Raw genomic sequence first — 15,554 nt, 5'->3', positions numbered from 1 at the left:
CCTAAAGCCCATCGCCGAGTCTTGAGGCCCAATGGGCCGGTTGATCATGCAGGCCCAGTACTAGATGGCGGCATGGCAAGATTACCCCCGAGACGGAAGGCGAGTAGAGGAATATCCCAAGAATGTACTGTAGCAGTTGAGGGATACTACTGTAAACTCTGTGAATGAGGTGGTTGAGCCCTATAAATAGGGAACACTTGTAACAGTAAATGGTTGGTTGGTGAACGAATTAATGAAACCATAGCTTTCCGTGCCATTCCCTTACTCGCCCGTCTATCACGCCTGTTTCCCATGCCTCTGCCGGGGGGTGTGGCGTAGCAGGCGGAGGCCTCTACCTCCTCATACTGTCTGAGAGGCGGAGGCCTCTACCTCCTTCATACTGTCTGAGACCGCCAGTTTCAACAACATGTATGAGTTAGATGACGAAATAAGAAAACAAAAATAGCAATATATTGTAGTGGACCTGACATGGATAGCTTGCATTAAGAGGTTAAAAGTTAGTAAACATGACAGGTTATTCAGTGGGAGATGATATGGATGGCCTACATGTTGAGACAGAAGGCTATATATTGAGGTTTACGTTTACAAGATATATATAGATTTGTGGATAAATTTCAAACAGAATTCCTTACATTTGTTTTTCCAAACAGTTATCTCTCTTTGGATGGCGGGGTTGTATATACAATAATTGGGGCTGTGGATATATATTACTGTGGATGGCTTGATTACTGCCATCCAACGTCACATATGCAAAGGTCGGAGGTGCATGAACTTGGACTAGTCTCATTTTCCCGGTCAGAGTGTAACCATATACATCGATGATGTGAAATGAAACATTTCTTTTTTTTGTTCTATCTGGATTGGAGCGGTTGAGGAATGCATATGCGTGATTGCCAAACATTAGGAGATGGGATTCCTTCTATATCGTAAGTTATTTTAACTTTTCTAAGATATATAAATGATGTGTCTACTGTCTAGGTGTATATAGGGTGCAAATGTTTGTTCGCATTAGTGCTGCATTGTCTTAGGAGTTGCTCGCATTAGTATTGCATTGTTCGTCTGGACAGTGAGTTGTACATTGTAATGTAGATATACATAAGAAAAAGAAACATGCCTAGAAAAGGCAAAACAACGGATGAAGTTAATTGTGTTCAAACCGAATTAGTAGTTAAATGTCGTTAGTCCTACTTATTGAGGGGATACCATCATACAAACTCTAGATCTTAGCTAGCTGCAAATCTTGCTGCTTGCATACATGGTATCAGCAAATGTGCTGCTTGCATACATGGTATCAGCAAATATGCTGCTTGCTCCTTAATTGCTGTTACTACTGCTCTGTAACTAACTACTATACAAGAGGTAGCAACATACTATATACATGTACCTTTACAATTTGTACTAGTACGTCATTCCTTGGAACTAATTAACAACCAGTCCTATTTTGTTTTTCTCCAATTGGACCGGCGTGCCGCCACAGCCTTGTCCTATGCATATGGGTCTCTCACAACAGCAAGAATCATACGTACTGGATGAGGATATATATATGCATGCATGTGTATCAACTTGCTCCTGCTACATATATATATCTACACATATATACACACACATCCATGTGCATGCTGATGTGCATAATATATATACGAAGCCCAGCCGGCCGGCCAAGAAGACAGGAGGAGTTAATCTCACATGGGTGACCGTACCTTTGGCACTTGCATGGGATGTACATACCGGGAATAATAATTAATAATCAAGGTGCATGCATGCGTGGAGATAGGTAAACTGCTGTCTTACTAAATAGTAAGTGCTTGCATACTACTGTGCATGATGGCAACGACAATTCACAGGCCAAAGTTAGCAAGTTTGCACTGTATGTATGTCCACTGCATGACCAGCTGAGCAGCAAGAAGACACCTACGCCTAACTGCAACCAGGAGAACTAACACATGGCAATGCAAGTACTACAAGAAAGTCAACAAAAGCAGCATCAGCTCAGATTCAATTTGAAACACAAATAAACGTCCAGAGCCAAGACCAACCATTACACATACTATCTTAAACTACTAGCCATATGCTAGTGCTGAACTACTGAACAAAGAAAGTTCAAACTAAATTCAAACTTGAGATGTTAGGTATAAGCAAAGGATTCCTCTGAGTACTCGATTCCTCTCGTCGTTTCTTGCATTCAGACGATTCAATTCATCAGCTAGCAAGTTCATAGCCTAGTATAGAAATAGATGCTCTTTGTTTTTTGAGGTAGAAATAGATGCTCTTTTGTGTTAGTATTGGTAAACTAAGACTGTTATGTTAAGGGACCACACGCAACTATATATTTTTAAGCACATGCCACCACAAGCTAGTGCAGGCCCGTGATTTGTCGTTTAAAATTCAGATGGATCGGATCTTAGCTCTCCAGTTAAGCTAAACATATATACATTGTAGCTTGAACAATGCAGCAGCATATGCAGGTAGCAAGGACAGATGGAGAGAAGAAAGAGAGCCGTGGTTAGTGATCAGCTGGAGACGAAGGAAGACACGAAGATGATGAGGAAGGGGCTCTGGTCTCCTGACGAGGACGAGAGGCTTTACAGCCACATCACACACTACGGCGTCGGAACCTGGTCCTCCGTCGCCGAACTAGCAGGCAGGCACATGCATATATATAATAAATACTTATATATGTACTTGTTGTATATATGTGTGTTTGTTTTAGCAGCAGGATTGCATCGTGTGTTATTGGATGGGAAACTAACAAAGCATTCAACTATTTATGGATCTATCACTGCAGGGCTGAAGAGGAGCGGAAAAAGCTGCAGACTGAGATGGATGAACTATCTGCAGCCAGATCTCAGCAGGGAGCCCATCTCCAAGCAGGAAGAGGACCTCATCGTATCATTGCAGAAACTCCTAGGAAACAGGTAGCGCAAGTTTGTTTTCGTTCATTCGGATATTTTGATCCATTCCATGCATCTTCCGTCCCTCACATGCATGAACAATACTCCTATATAGGAACATGATGTGCAATGGATATAACTTGTGTACTTCAAATTTTTTACATGTGAATATAGGTGGTCTGCGATTGCGGCAAGAATGCCTGGAAGGACAGATAATGAGATCAAGAACTACTGGAACTCACGCATCAAGAAGAAGCTCCAGCAGAGGATGAACACCGGCGGCAACTACCAATCACCACCAGAAGTGCACCAAACAGCTGGGGAGGGAGCCGCTGATATGAACACTGGTGGCAACCTGCAGGCGGATTTGTATCAACAAGCAGCTACCTCAAAGGTTCGAGTTGATCATGGCAGCACAACCTTGCACAACAGCTCGGCAGATCACCCAAGGCCGCTGCCTCAGCTTCCAGTTTTCACAGGCCAACTACTACTGGATCCTGATGCTGCCGTTCGAAATGGGGAGCAGACAGCAGCAGCACAGTCCTCCCTCTGTGTACCATTTTCCAAGAGTCATGAGAGAAACTTTGTGGAAGAGTATGTTGAATTCCTCATGTCTGTCTCGGATGAACTACTGGAGATATGAGTGTGTTGGGGGTCCAACACAAGATGCACAAGAGTCATGAGTGAATATGTGCATCGATCTGTGCACACAAAAATATTTAGTAATGTTTTTGTTAAATTAGCGAATTGAACCATTCAGTTGTGTGACTAGTATCAAGAAACCATTTCATGTGGTATTGTATCATTATGATTTTGTTGGTCCCGAGATCTCCGGCACGGGTGAGCCGACCGCTCACCATCGTTGCCGACCACACACACTACGACTGGAGGTAGAAGAAGGGAGGGAGAACAGAGCGCGCGCACACACAACACAAGCACCAGCGTTGGCTGGAGCTCTGCAGATGAGATGGCAAAACTGAACTCAAGTTTATTTGTCGAGAGTTTATTTTTGTCGAGTGTCTATTGACACTCGGCAAACCATTTGCCGAGTGCGCGATAAAAAACACTCGGCAAACTATTGTTTGCCAACACTGTAGATGTGTGTTCTATGCCGAGTGTTACATTAAGTAAAGCGTTTGCCGAGTGTTTTTGGGCCTGGCACTTGGCAAAGCTACTATATCCCGTAGTGCTCGCTCAACTTTACTGAGTTACAGTAGGAAGCTATATATACAACTCTACTCATCTAATCCTAGTACACAGACATGCCAGGCTGCCAGGCTGCTACAGTGACTAGATATGACAGCAGGGCTGACTTTGGAGCATGTCCCTGCTGTGGCTACAATGTGGCAGGGGAGCCTTTCGGCGCCTGCCCCTGCCATAGCTACAGTGCAGCTGCAGGGGAGCCCTTTCGGCGCCTGCCCCTACCGCGCGTACATGCGAGGGAGCAGCGGATTACTTTACAATTCTTCTCTTAATCCTACTACTAACCCTAGAACCTCCACCGTTACCGTCGAGCTCGGAGAAGGCTTCCTTTGAGACCATCATGTGGTTGTTGGCACCAGAGTCCAGGTACCACCGTTGCTCATGTTCGCCGCCCACACGTCCGAGGTGGACTTGGGCGCACGGATCGTCGAGGTTGACAGCCTTCAGAGCTTTGTCGTGCCCTTTCACCACCATCACCTCTTCGTTCTCCTTGGCCTCAACGACGTGTAGTGCACAGAACATCGCCATCAGGATACTGGCCTCATCATCCTCATCAGCCTGCGCTAAATGAACCTCAATGTTTTTCTCCTGCTTGCGATTTGGGCACTCCTTTGCCCAATGGCCCGTCTTCCCGCAGCACCAGCAGACGTTGGGGTCAACCTTCTTCTTCTCCGAAGAAGCCTTGTTGCAGCACTTGGAATCTCCACCACAGCTGGAGGAGGCTTCCCCGGATTTCTTCCGGGCAGCCCACTCCTCCTCTGTCAGCAGCATCTTGTCGCTGTCCGTCGTTGCTGTGGCCTGCTCCATGCACTCGTCCATCGCCCGCAGACGGCCTGTCACATCCTCAACGTTGAGGGTGGTCAAGTCCAGCATCGTCTCTATGGAGAGAGCGATCTGGATGTACTTCACCAGCATGGAGTGGAGGTACTTGGAGACCGCCACTTCTTCGTCGATGGTGACGCCGTGGCTCCTCAGCTTGCTGATAAACGACTGCAGGTGGAGGGAGAAGTCCTCCACCGACCCACCATCCTTGAACTTGAGGGTAGCGTACTCCTGCTTCAGTAGCTGGGTTGTCGTCTTCTTTGAGCGGTCGGAGCCAACGCGCATCGCTGCAATGGCCTCCCATGCCTCCTTAGCAGAGTTCTTCGCACCCAACGTCTCCCTATACTTCGCTGGCACAGCAGCGAGGATAGCCTCCAACGCTGACATGTCGTCTTCTTTGTTATCGGTGCCTTTGTCAATGGCATTCCAAAGCCGTTGGGCTCTGAGCTTGACCTTCATGGTCACCGCCCACTCGTCATAGTTGGTGCGACTCAGTGTCGTCCAACTGGTGTCGCTGACCTCCCGCACCTTGCGCACGACAACCTCCTGTCGTGGCTGGGCAACCACAGCAGCGCCGCTGCTGTCGTCCATCTCTAAACCGTTCGTCATCGCCAGCGATTAGTCCAGCGACGGCGCTTGTACGGCTCTGATACCACTTGTTGGTCCCGAGATCTCCGGCATGGGTAAGCCGACCGGTCACCATTGTTGTTGACCACATACACTATGACTGGAGGTAGAAGAAGGAAGGACACAAGCACCAGCGTTGGCCGAAGCTCTGCAGAGAAGATGACAAAATTGAACTCGCTCAACTTTACTATGTTGCAGTGGTAAGCTATATATACAACTCTACCCATATAATCCTAGTACACAGATGTGCCAGGCTGCCATGCTGCTACAGTGACTAGATGTGACAGCAGGATTGACTTTTACGTCTACCACTACTGTGGCTATAGTGCGGCAGGGGAGTCTTTCGACGTCTGCCTCTTCCTTAACTACACTATAGCAGCAGGGGAGCCCTTTCGTCGTCTCCTCCTGCCGCGCCTACAGGCGAGGAAGCAGGAGATTACTTAACAGATTTCACGAGTGCACATGGACGGGAAGGATTCTGGCTTTTCAGCTACCGCGCTCTAGCTTATATATACGTCAGATTCTGCAGTCGTTTTCATGAAATTAATTAACCTGAGGCGCAAGGATTATTGGTTAGCTTCATCGTCGCGAATTGTCGCTTGTGTTCACCGGGTACTCCCTGCTCCAAAAATAAATGTCTGGTTCTGCAGTCGCTTTAGTTTTCACCTTTAGTTTTCTGCTGAAATGTCATTATATTCCAACCTCCCTGCACTTCGAAATCTAAGCACGCAGTGACTAGAATTATTATTTGCTTCATTTTACCATATGACCTGAATGGACTTGATCGATCTGATGCCCACATGTTCATAAATAAAGTATTGGGAATTTTGTTTTCGGGGCTTCAGTTTCAAATACGTAGGAAGTGAATAACGAATAGTTTCATCAAAATCATCACTATTCATTGTCCATCATGCTTATTATGTATATTCGTCAGCCTCCAAAGCATGCATTTCGTGTAACCTTAGAAGTCCCTCTAAAATTTTACTGGTGCTGTCTGTAGAAATGCTCCATTGGTCCACGTTGTCAGTGCTTTTTTTGACAATTCAGTGGTGGTTTATGCCAGCGTATAGCCTAGTTTTCCAAAGGACACTTAATTCTTAATTGGAGTGAATAAACAATATGAACCTTCAGAATAGATGAGCAACAAATATAAACTTGGATATGTTTTTTTGGATTTTAGTGCTACTGTTCCTTTCTGCTGACTGCATCAGGGGCTAACTTTTGACATGATTTTTCCGCAAAGCGGATCAAAGGCCAACATCAGTACAAGATCTTGACATAAATGCACCATGGGCATTGCTATGAAAGGAGAAGAAAATGAACGATATACACTTTGTCAGGCCATGGCACTCTTTGTATGTTAATGCCAATATGCCATGATATTTCATTGCAAGTATATATTAAGTTTTGTCCCACAACGAAATAATTTAACTTGGGAAAAAAACTAGTAGTAGCACATATCACTACTGGATTCAGGTTCTTTGCCTAGTGCCTAAGGCACTCGGCAAAGGCCAAATTGCACTCGGCAAAGCCTTTGCCGAGTGCGGCACTCGGCAAAGAACACACGGCAAAAAATTTATCGGCAAAGCCCTCTTTGCCGAGTGTCTTTTATCGGGTACTCGGCAAAGAAAAGCGACCGTCACGGCGCCGGCCCCGTTGACGGTCACTTTGCCGAGTGCCAACCCTGCAGGCACTCGGCAAAGATTTTTTTATTTTTTTAAAAAAAATTCTTTGCGGAGTGCCCTCTGTCTAGCCCTCGGCAAAGATGTTTTATTTTTTAAAAAAATTCTTTGCCGAGTGCCCCCTGGACGGCGCTCGGCAAAGTTTGATTTTCTTTTTAAAAAAATTCTTTGCCGAGTGCCCTCTAGCCGGCACTCGGCAAAGTTTGAATTTTTTTAAAAAAATTTTTTTTTGCCGAGTGCCATGGTCGTGCCACTCGGCAAAGCTGGAAAAATGGTTTTCCGAGCGCCCATTTTTCCAGCTTTGCCGAGTGCTGTGACCATGGCACTCGGCAACAGGGTCCTTTGCCGAGTGTAACACTCGGCAAAGTGACCCAAAATAGCATTTTTTTATTTTTTTTACATTCCATCGTGACAAATAAATTCATACAAACATATATCACATATATATCTCATCCATCACATATATATCTCATTCAACACATATATATCTCATCCATCACATATATATCTCATCCATCCACACATCCATCCGCACATATCACATCCAACACAATATATATCACAGCGGTCGGCCGTGTGCGAATGGCCGGGCTCTCGCTCGTGCTCCGTGCTCGGATCTAGATGAGAGAGGGAGTAGAGGCCGTGTCGATGATGCCGTCGCCAAGCCAGAACCGCCCATCCTTTTTGCCTTGCCCCGCCCTCATGACGGCCTCTCCATCGAAGTCCTGGGTGCTCGGATCGTGGTCTGACCCATGGAGCGACCTCGCCACCTCAATGTACTCACTGATGCGGGAGTGGACGCTCGGGTTCGTGTATGCCTCGAGCGGGTCCTCCAGGTTGAAGGAGACATCGGACGTTGCCTTGCCCTCGTGGGCCATACACCATGCCTGGAAGTCCGAGCAAGTCTGGCCACTATGTGACGCCGACTGCGAGAAACAAAGGAAAAACATGCAGTAAGTATTATTAGATCTTATGCTTCTAATCAAATCTCTATCACCCAAAAAAAATAGCATGGAATTAATCTCTATCACCCAAACCGGTCAGAAACCACATCTAGGCTCACTAAACTGAATCAGAAAAAGGAGAACAAAATAGGGGGAAGCATACCTTGACAGTGATAGTGGGACTCATAAATCATGCAGTAGTTAGCGAGCACCACCATGTTCTACTATCAGTGCTAAGGAAAATGAGATACATAATCAGCTCCAGTGGAGGCAACCACATTGGGTCCTACTAGCAAAAAAGATCACAGCCCATAGCATCCAGAGCATGATCACAGAATTACGGAATTAAGGCCTAAACACTACTACCTTTCTCAAGGTGTTTGGTGACATCCTTATTTGCAGCATTCCAATGGAAAGTTGCAGAAACCACAATTTTTAATTCGCCAAAGGATTTAGCCAGCTTTTTCTGGTTGTTAGAAGCATTTGAAGAGTGGACAAGTGACTCAAGGATCATACTGTAATGATATTGATAAAGAAAAAAATCAAATCATCTAGATATGCATTTTTATGTCATATAAATCGTACTGTTGGGAGTAGCTTATGATCTGCATTTTTAAAAACCACAAACCTAACATGCTGCGCTAAGCATACTAGAAACTTTTGCACGCTTCGCGGCACCCTACCGGTCAGAATGTGAACGCCCATAATTTTTTTGCCATCGTAAATGAATCCAGCTATAACAATCCTGGCAACATTCTTTAAAAGAAAAATTTCGGTATCATTATTCCTAAACATTTATATCAACTACTTTAAGCATTGAATCCCAAAGATTACTGGGAAATATTGATTATTTAGCTGGTGCTGGGTAAATTAACCAAACAAACAAACAAATTGACTACTGGAATGTATCTCCTCTTTGGCAACTAACCAAACAAATTGTATGTACACTTGATAAATGTAAACAATTGGTGCAGATCCAATCATCCAATTGTTGTTAACTGGATGGATAGACAACCAGACGTGCAATAAATAAACACATACAGATCATATTAAAACAGACTTCATATGATAGACAACCAGCTCAGAATTTCTAGTCATGGCAATGTTTATGTCATCCATCCACTGGGCCTAACTTGAGGTACAAAATTACTGTTTTTGAAGTCGGACAAAGTGTAGACAATCATTTTGAGAAGTCTATAACTCCTCCTAATTGACTCAATCTAAAATATGAAATATGAGTATAGAACTCTTTGGAAGCATAAGCAAATTAACTACAATTCTCTAATACATTGTATCACGATATTCAGAATGTAAGAGCCCAAATAATCGATCTTATCTATACTGTACAGTTTCTGCAGAGCCAACAAAACTTGTATATTAGCAAATAACCTGAGCAGTTTCTGCACCCTGTTGATGAAATAAAAACCTGAAAAAGTTTGATGAACAAGGCTGCAGCTGTTGTTCACCTCCACATGAAATTTAGAATTGAAATCGGAGAAGAGCTAGGAGATGAGGAGACTTACTAGAAGCAGCAAATCCAGTTCGGTGATTTCCGCCTCCTTCGACTTCTAAGCCACCAGCTGCATCGGAGCGGCACAACCACAATCAGGGCACACACACACGCCTACATGTGAAGGATGCGAACCATGGAGTAGACTGAGAGATGGGAGCTCACCACTTTGCTGGCTCTGCAGGACGAGAGGTCTGTAGGAAAGCCAGGAACAGCGACCGGTCGTGCCTGCTTCACGCCTCTGCTTGACGGTGGCGGCGAAAGACGGGCCACGGGTGCGGCCGTGCGGCGCAGGTGGGATGCGGGACGCCGACCCGGCGTCGACTGGAGGCGGATAGGTGGGCCTGGAGCTGCACCCGGCTGCGGCACAGCATGACGTGTGCGGGAGGCGGGGTGGCCTGGAGCTGGCGGCGCGGGGGGCGGCGCGGGCAAGGGCGGGGCGGCAGCGGCGGCGGCGGCGGCGGCGGCGGCGGCGGCAGCGGCGCTGGCGCGGGCGTGTGTGTGTGGTGTGTGCGGGCCGGCTGGGCCGGCAGGTTAAATCTCCCCTTTGCCGAGTGCCCCCGATCTGGCACTCGGCAAAGTTTTTTTTTAATTTTTTTTAATTCATTGCCAAGTGCCACCTGGCCTGGTACTCGGCAAAGAGGGTTTTTTTTTTAAAAAAAAAATTCTTTGCCGAGTGCCCCTGATCTGGCACTCGGCAAAGTTTTTTTAAATTTTTTTAAATTCTTTGCCGAGTACTAACCGGCCTGGCACTCGGCAAAGGGGTTTTTTTTTTAATTTTTTAAAAAATCTTTGCTGAGTGCCAACCGTCCTGTCACTCGGCAAAGAGGCTCCTTTGCCGAGTGTCTTCTCCTGACACTCGGCAAACTATATTTTTTTTCACTTTTGACCTCCAAACTTTTTCTGCAGTCCTCATACAATATCTGGTACTCCATGTTCCAATGTGGCACATTTCTCGAACTTTTTCTATATTTCTTTAATTTATTTTATTTAATTGAATTTTCTTGGATAATTCAAATTATAAGTGCTAGTCATTCGAATAATGAAAACAATGAATGGAAAAATGATATTCATGTTATTTAGTGTAATGTGAGGCCGTATCCAGGAACAGACCACTAATTTCGAACATCTTGTTCACGAAACATGACCACGAACTTACGATCGAGTTGTTTTTAAATTCTATAAAAAGCAAATGAAGTCCAAAAATTATGAAACTTGTCAAGATGTCATGATATCATATGTGGAGGCTATGATAAAAATTTGAGAAGGTTTCACGCAAGTTGTCACGTACGATGCTTACCACCTCGTCGGTCTCTTCACGAAATCTTGAAACTTATTCGGAGATTCTTCAGTTTGCAAGCATCGTACGTGACAACTTGCGTGAAACTTCTCAAATTTTTATCATAGCCTCCACATACGATATCACGACATCTCAACAAGTTTCATGATTTTTGGACTTCGTTTGCTTTTTATAGAATTTAAAAACACTTTGCACGTAAGTTTATGATCATGTTTCGTGAACAAGATGTCCGAAATTTTGGGTCTGCTCCTGGATACGGCCTCACACTACACACAGTAACATGACTATCATTTTTTGAATCATTAAATTCTATTATTCGTACCACGTGCCGTTCTAATTTATATTTTTCGAAAAAATTCAAGTAAATGAAATAAAGTAACTAAATATATTAAAAAGCCAAAAAAAATCCCCAAATTCTAACGAGGAGTTCCTGGTACTTAAAAAGGGATGCACAAAAAATTTGGAGGCCAAAAACAAAAAAAACTTTGCCGAAGCCGGGACATGGCACTCGACAAATGGGGTCTTTGCCCTGTGCCTTCACAGGGGCACTCAGCAAAGCTAATTCAAAAAAAAATGTGATTTTTTTAATTCCTCCCTTTGCCGAGTGCCGAAACTGTTAGACACTCGGCAAAGACATTTCAAAAAAAATATTGAATCTTTGCCGAGTGCCGAGTCAGGGGCAATCGGCAAAGTATTTTCCAAAAAAAAATCTTTGCCAAGTGCCTAACAGCAGGCACTCGGCAAAGAAGGACGTGGCCGAACACCGTTACGCGGGGCAGCCTATGCCAAGTGCCGAGCTTTTGCCGAGAGCCTGGCACTCGGCAAAGAAGTCCTTTGCCGAGTGTCCTTTTTTGCCGAGTGCCCGGCACTCGGCAAAGAATTCTTTGCTGAGTGCAATTCTTTGTCGAGTGCGGCACTCGGCAAAGAAGGTCTTTGCCGAGTGCCCGATTTTTGACACGGCAAAACAGTTTGCACTCGGCAAAGGCTTTGTTTCCCGTAGTGTATAGGATGTATATGTACTGCTTGATTTTTTTTATTTCAAACTTGGTGCTCTTTGTATTTTATTTCTAGCATACACCGATAGATAAATACTATTCTAGTGCAATAAACCGTCCATAATTTACTCACGTCTTCCTTCCATTTATGTCTCGGTGTTAAATATATATAGAACTAGAAGAGAACTGTAAATAACACAGGTGAAATTTATTGCACTTAAAAGAAAATAACTTGCAAATAAAACAGTAACAATTTAAGGAAAACATGCATCATGTCGATCCAGACAGGCTTGAAGAATCAACGTTTACATTCCATAAGAAATATAATTTAATTGGTTTTCATGCATTATGCCAAAGCATAGCAAGGTAGGAAAACTTTACCATGGCTAGCCCAAGGCATCATGATCCAAGTGCCACACATACTCTAGGGGTGAGGTCCAACAGATTGAATTAGCACAAGCATGCCTAATCAAATCAGGTTGGAAATATTATTCTGGCCATGTCCGTCAAGTTTAGGGTATCATCATGCATGCTGATGACAGAAGCAAGCTCATGTCACCATAGGCTCGTCATTCAGTAATAAGGACGATGTTGGGTAATAATAAACTCAACTTCCGCGTGCATTTACAACATACGTGATGTTTTATCTCAAAGTCTCTTTCACGAGCTCATTGGTGTGCAAATTCACTTAGACTATTTAGGGATATGTACTGCTAGTCCATGTTATAGAAGACATAATAGTAATTTAAAATGGTTTGCATCAAGTATCTTGTGCAGTTTTTCAAAGGGCACGATCAACTCCAGAATATTTGAAACAAAAAATGTAGACCTAGATTCTGGCTCGGTGCATATATAGTGTTAGTCACACATTTTGTTTCTTCAAGCCGACAATGCAAGTGGATTGCTTTGGACATGATTTTCAACAAACTAAATAAAAGTATGGACATCAGAACACTAGCCTTGTCAAACAAGTAAACATCTCTTCTAGAAACTAATGCATAATATACTAAAAAATAAATGACTTTCCTGGTGATTATTATTTGTATAATTGGTCAATGCTTTATAGTATTTTTTTCATTAAGTGTCTAAAAATCTCAATACTGCAGGGAATGAGTTTGATAGCATCAAAGTCACCACTCAAAAATAACTGTAGACAAAACTGAAACTCATGTGGTGGTAATTCTATAAGCTCCATCCCATCTGTTTTCGTGGGTTTTAATCTCATTTGAGAGCCTTAAGGTCTGATATTGTGGAGATGCAACATGCATATACACGAGTTTAAACAATCACATAATTAGTATGGTTTGCTAGCTACCTAATAAACATGATAAACCATATGCTTCAATACACACAAGGTCGAAGCAATCTTACAGTACTTGATAAATATATGCATGTGTTAGCTCTATGCAAATTTGACCTCCATATATATAGTTTTTTTTTCTACAGCTTCAGTGCACTTTTTGGTCCTTTTGTTTGTGATATACTATCACTCAATGTAAATTGTCCATCTTTTCTACTTTCCATGCCTACTCCTAGCCATACTTAGTTGAAAAACTTAAGTGCATCTCATCTAAAAAACACTTTAAAGTCGGGCTTAGAAAGGTCTGCTCATTTGGCATGCACATAGTACAGTTATATGTTGGCCAATATGCATGATGAGAATTTAATGAGAGGGACACTACAATAGTTACCTTTAGTATCCAATTAAATTTACTCAAATGCTAATATTTACCATGCTTAAGTTAGCAAGTCTAAAACTGTTCATATATTTGCAACCAAGATGAGTAGTTTAATAAATTTGCATTGTGATATGAACGACTACTAAAACTAGTCGTTTCTTAAATAAATAAATAAATATGAACTTTTGCTTGATATTTGAAGAAAAATACATTAAGTTAATACAGTCATCTTGAAAACACTCTCCACCCAAGATATATCCAGAAGCACACAGCAAAAAAAGAAGGAAAAGTACAAGAACACTAATGACCACTTGTCCGAGGACTAGGCATGAAGTCACCCATGTGCCTGAGAGAAACATGCCCTTAGCCACTGTCGACGAAATATGGTCAGCAGTCTACCTAGGGGTGTGCCCAAGGTAGTAGATTATCGACAGACAGATGCGTAAGCAACAAACAAGATGGTAATGCAAGACAGACACAAGGTTTTATCCTGGTTCGGCCGCCGTAAAGGCGTAATACCTACGTCCTGCGTCTGATTGTATTGCTGTATGTCAATGAGAGATGTTTTTTAGAGGGGTCCCCTGCCCGCCTTATATAGTCCGGGGGGCAGGGTTACAGATCTGGAAACTAATCCTAGCTAGTTACAATTGCCATAGGTGGCCGGATAAGGATTTCTATTCTAACCGACCAGGATCTTGCTTGATCTCCAAATCTGCTTTGACTCCTTGCGCGGGACTCCGAACAGGTTGGCCAGGCCACGCGTCGTCTTCTAGTGGACCGGACCCCCTAATCCGGGCCGACCCAAGCCTAGCCGTAAGGGTATAGGGGTTAATACCCCCACAGCTAGTCCCCGAGCACCATGTATTATGCTGTGACACGCCGTTCGATCTCCTTCGACTAATGCGATCCGTCTTCATGTCATCTCCAACTGATTGAAACATTGACCAATCAAATGCGCCAGCATTCTGATCAGAACAGAAAGCAGTAGAGCATGATTATAGCCGAAGATTCCGGTTGTCCGAAGAATACATGGTGCTCTTAAAGAAAAAAGAAAAAGATTTCTTTCCTTATCAAGTGTGCCCACTTGTATTTCTGATAAGAAATGTAAGTGACCCTTGGACAGTAGTAATCCTGGCAATCAGTCAAAGCGTAGGGGTCGATAAAATAAACACATTCACTACAAGGTGAAGTGTGCCCACTTAGTCCCCGAGCCTGGTAGTAGGTGACGTAGGCACGAGGTGCTAGGGTCTAAAAAGAATTTCCACTGAAGTTAAGAATCCAGCCGTCATACAATCAATATGAGATGCACCGGCAGGTGCATCGTACCGATGTAGTCCCCGAGCTTGCTGGAAGGCGAAGTATAAGCCTTGTAGCAATGTCCAAATAAATGCATCTCGACTGTATGTGAGTACACATCACATGTAGCCGAGGAGAGCAGTCGCCGAGCATTGTTCAGAACAGTCCCCGAGCATGGTAGTGGTCGGAGCAGTCCCCGAGCACGGTCGTGGTCTGGACAGTCCCCGAGTACGGTCGTGGTCTGGGCAGTCCCCGAGCACGGTAGTGGTTTGGGCAGTCCCTGAGCATGATAGTGATCTGGGCAGTCCCCGAGCACAACAGTGGTCTGGACCATCCCTGAGCGCGAGACATGCAACGAAGAAACAAATGCCACTTGTACTATTATTTGATGTATTTATTTATCTTCTTACTCTGTCAAGTCCAATCTGACATGTCTGGTAAAAAAAGTAGAAGGGTATAGTACGTCATACTGCCTTCTTGTCCTTTCAAGCAAACAGTCGCTTGGCACCTGTATGGAGGTGCGTCAGTGTGGGCCCTCTCACACTGGCAACGAAGAGGCGCATACACTGATAACAAAGAGGCGCATATATTGGCATAGATCTCGA

General features: G+C 44.0%; 1 protein-coding gene across 1 annotated transcript; it reads left to right on the top strand.

The window, feature by feature from the left end:
- The first annotated feature begins 2,478 nt into the window (after positions 1 to 2,478).
- LOC136487919 (transcription factor MYB57-like) lies at positions 2,479 to 3,534 on the top strand. Its single transcript, XM_066485006.1, has 3 exons — positions 2,479 to 2,641; positions 2,786 to 2,915; positions 3,066 to 3,534. Exons 1-3 carry the CDS (start codon positions 2,479 to 2,481, stop codon positions 3,532 to 3,534), a joined length of 762 nt encoding a protein of 253 aa, XP_066341103.1.
- The last annotated feature ends 12,020 nt before the right edge of the window (positions 3,535 to 15,554 follow it).

The sequence above is a fragment of the Miscanthus floridulus genome, chromosome 10, assembly GCF_019320115.1.
Source record: "Miscanthus floridulus cultivar M001 chromosome 10, ASM1932011v1, whole genome shotgun sequence".
Lineage (NCBI taxonomy): Eukaryota > Viridiplantae > Streptophyta > Magnoliopsida > Poales > Poaceae > Miscanthus > Miscanthus floridulus.
This window is presented reverse-complemented; position numbering and strand designations above follow the sequence as displayed.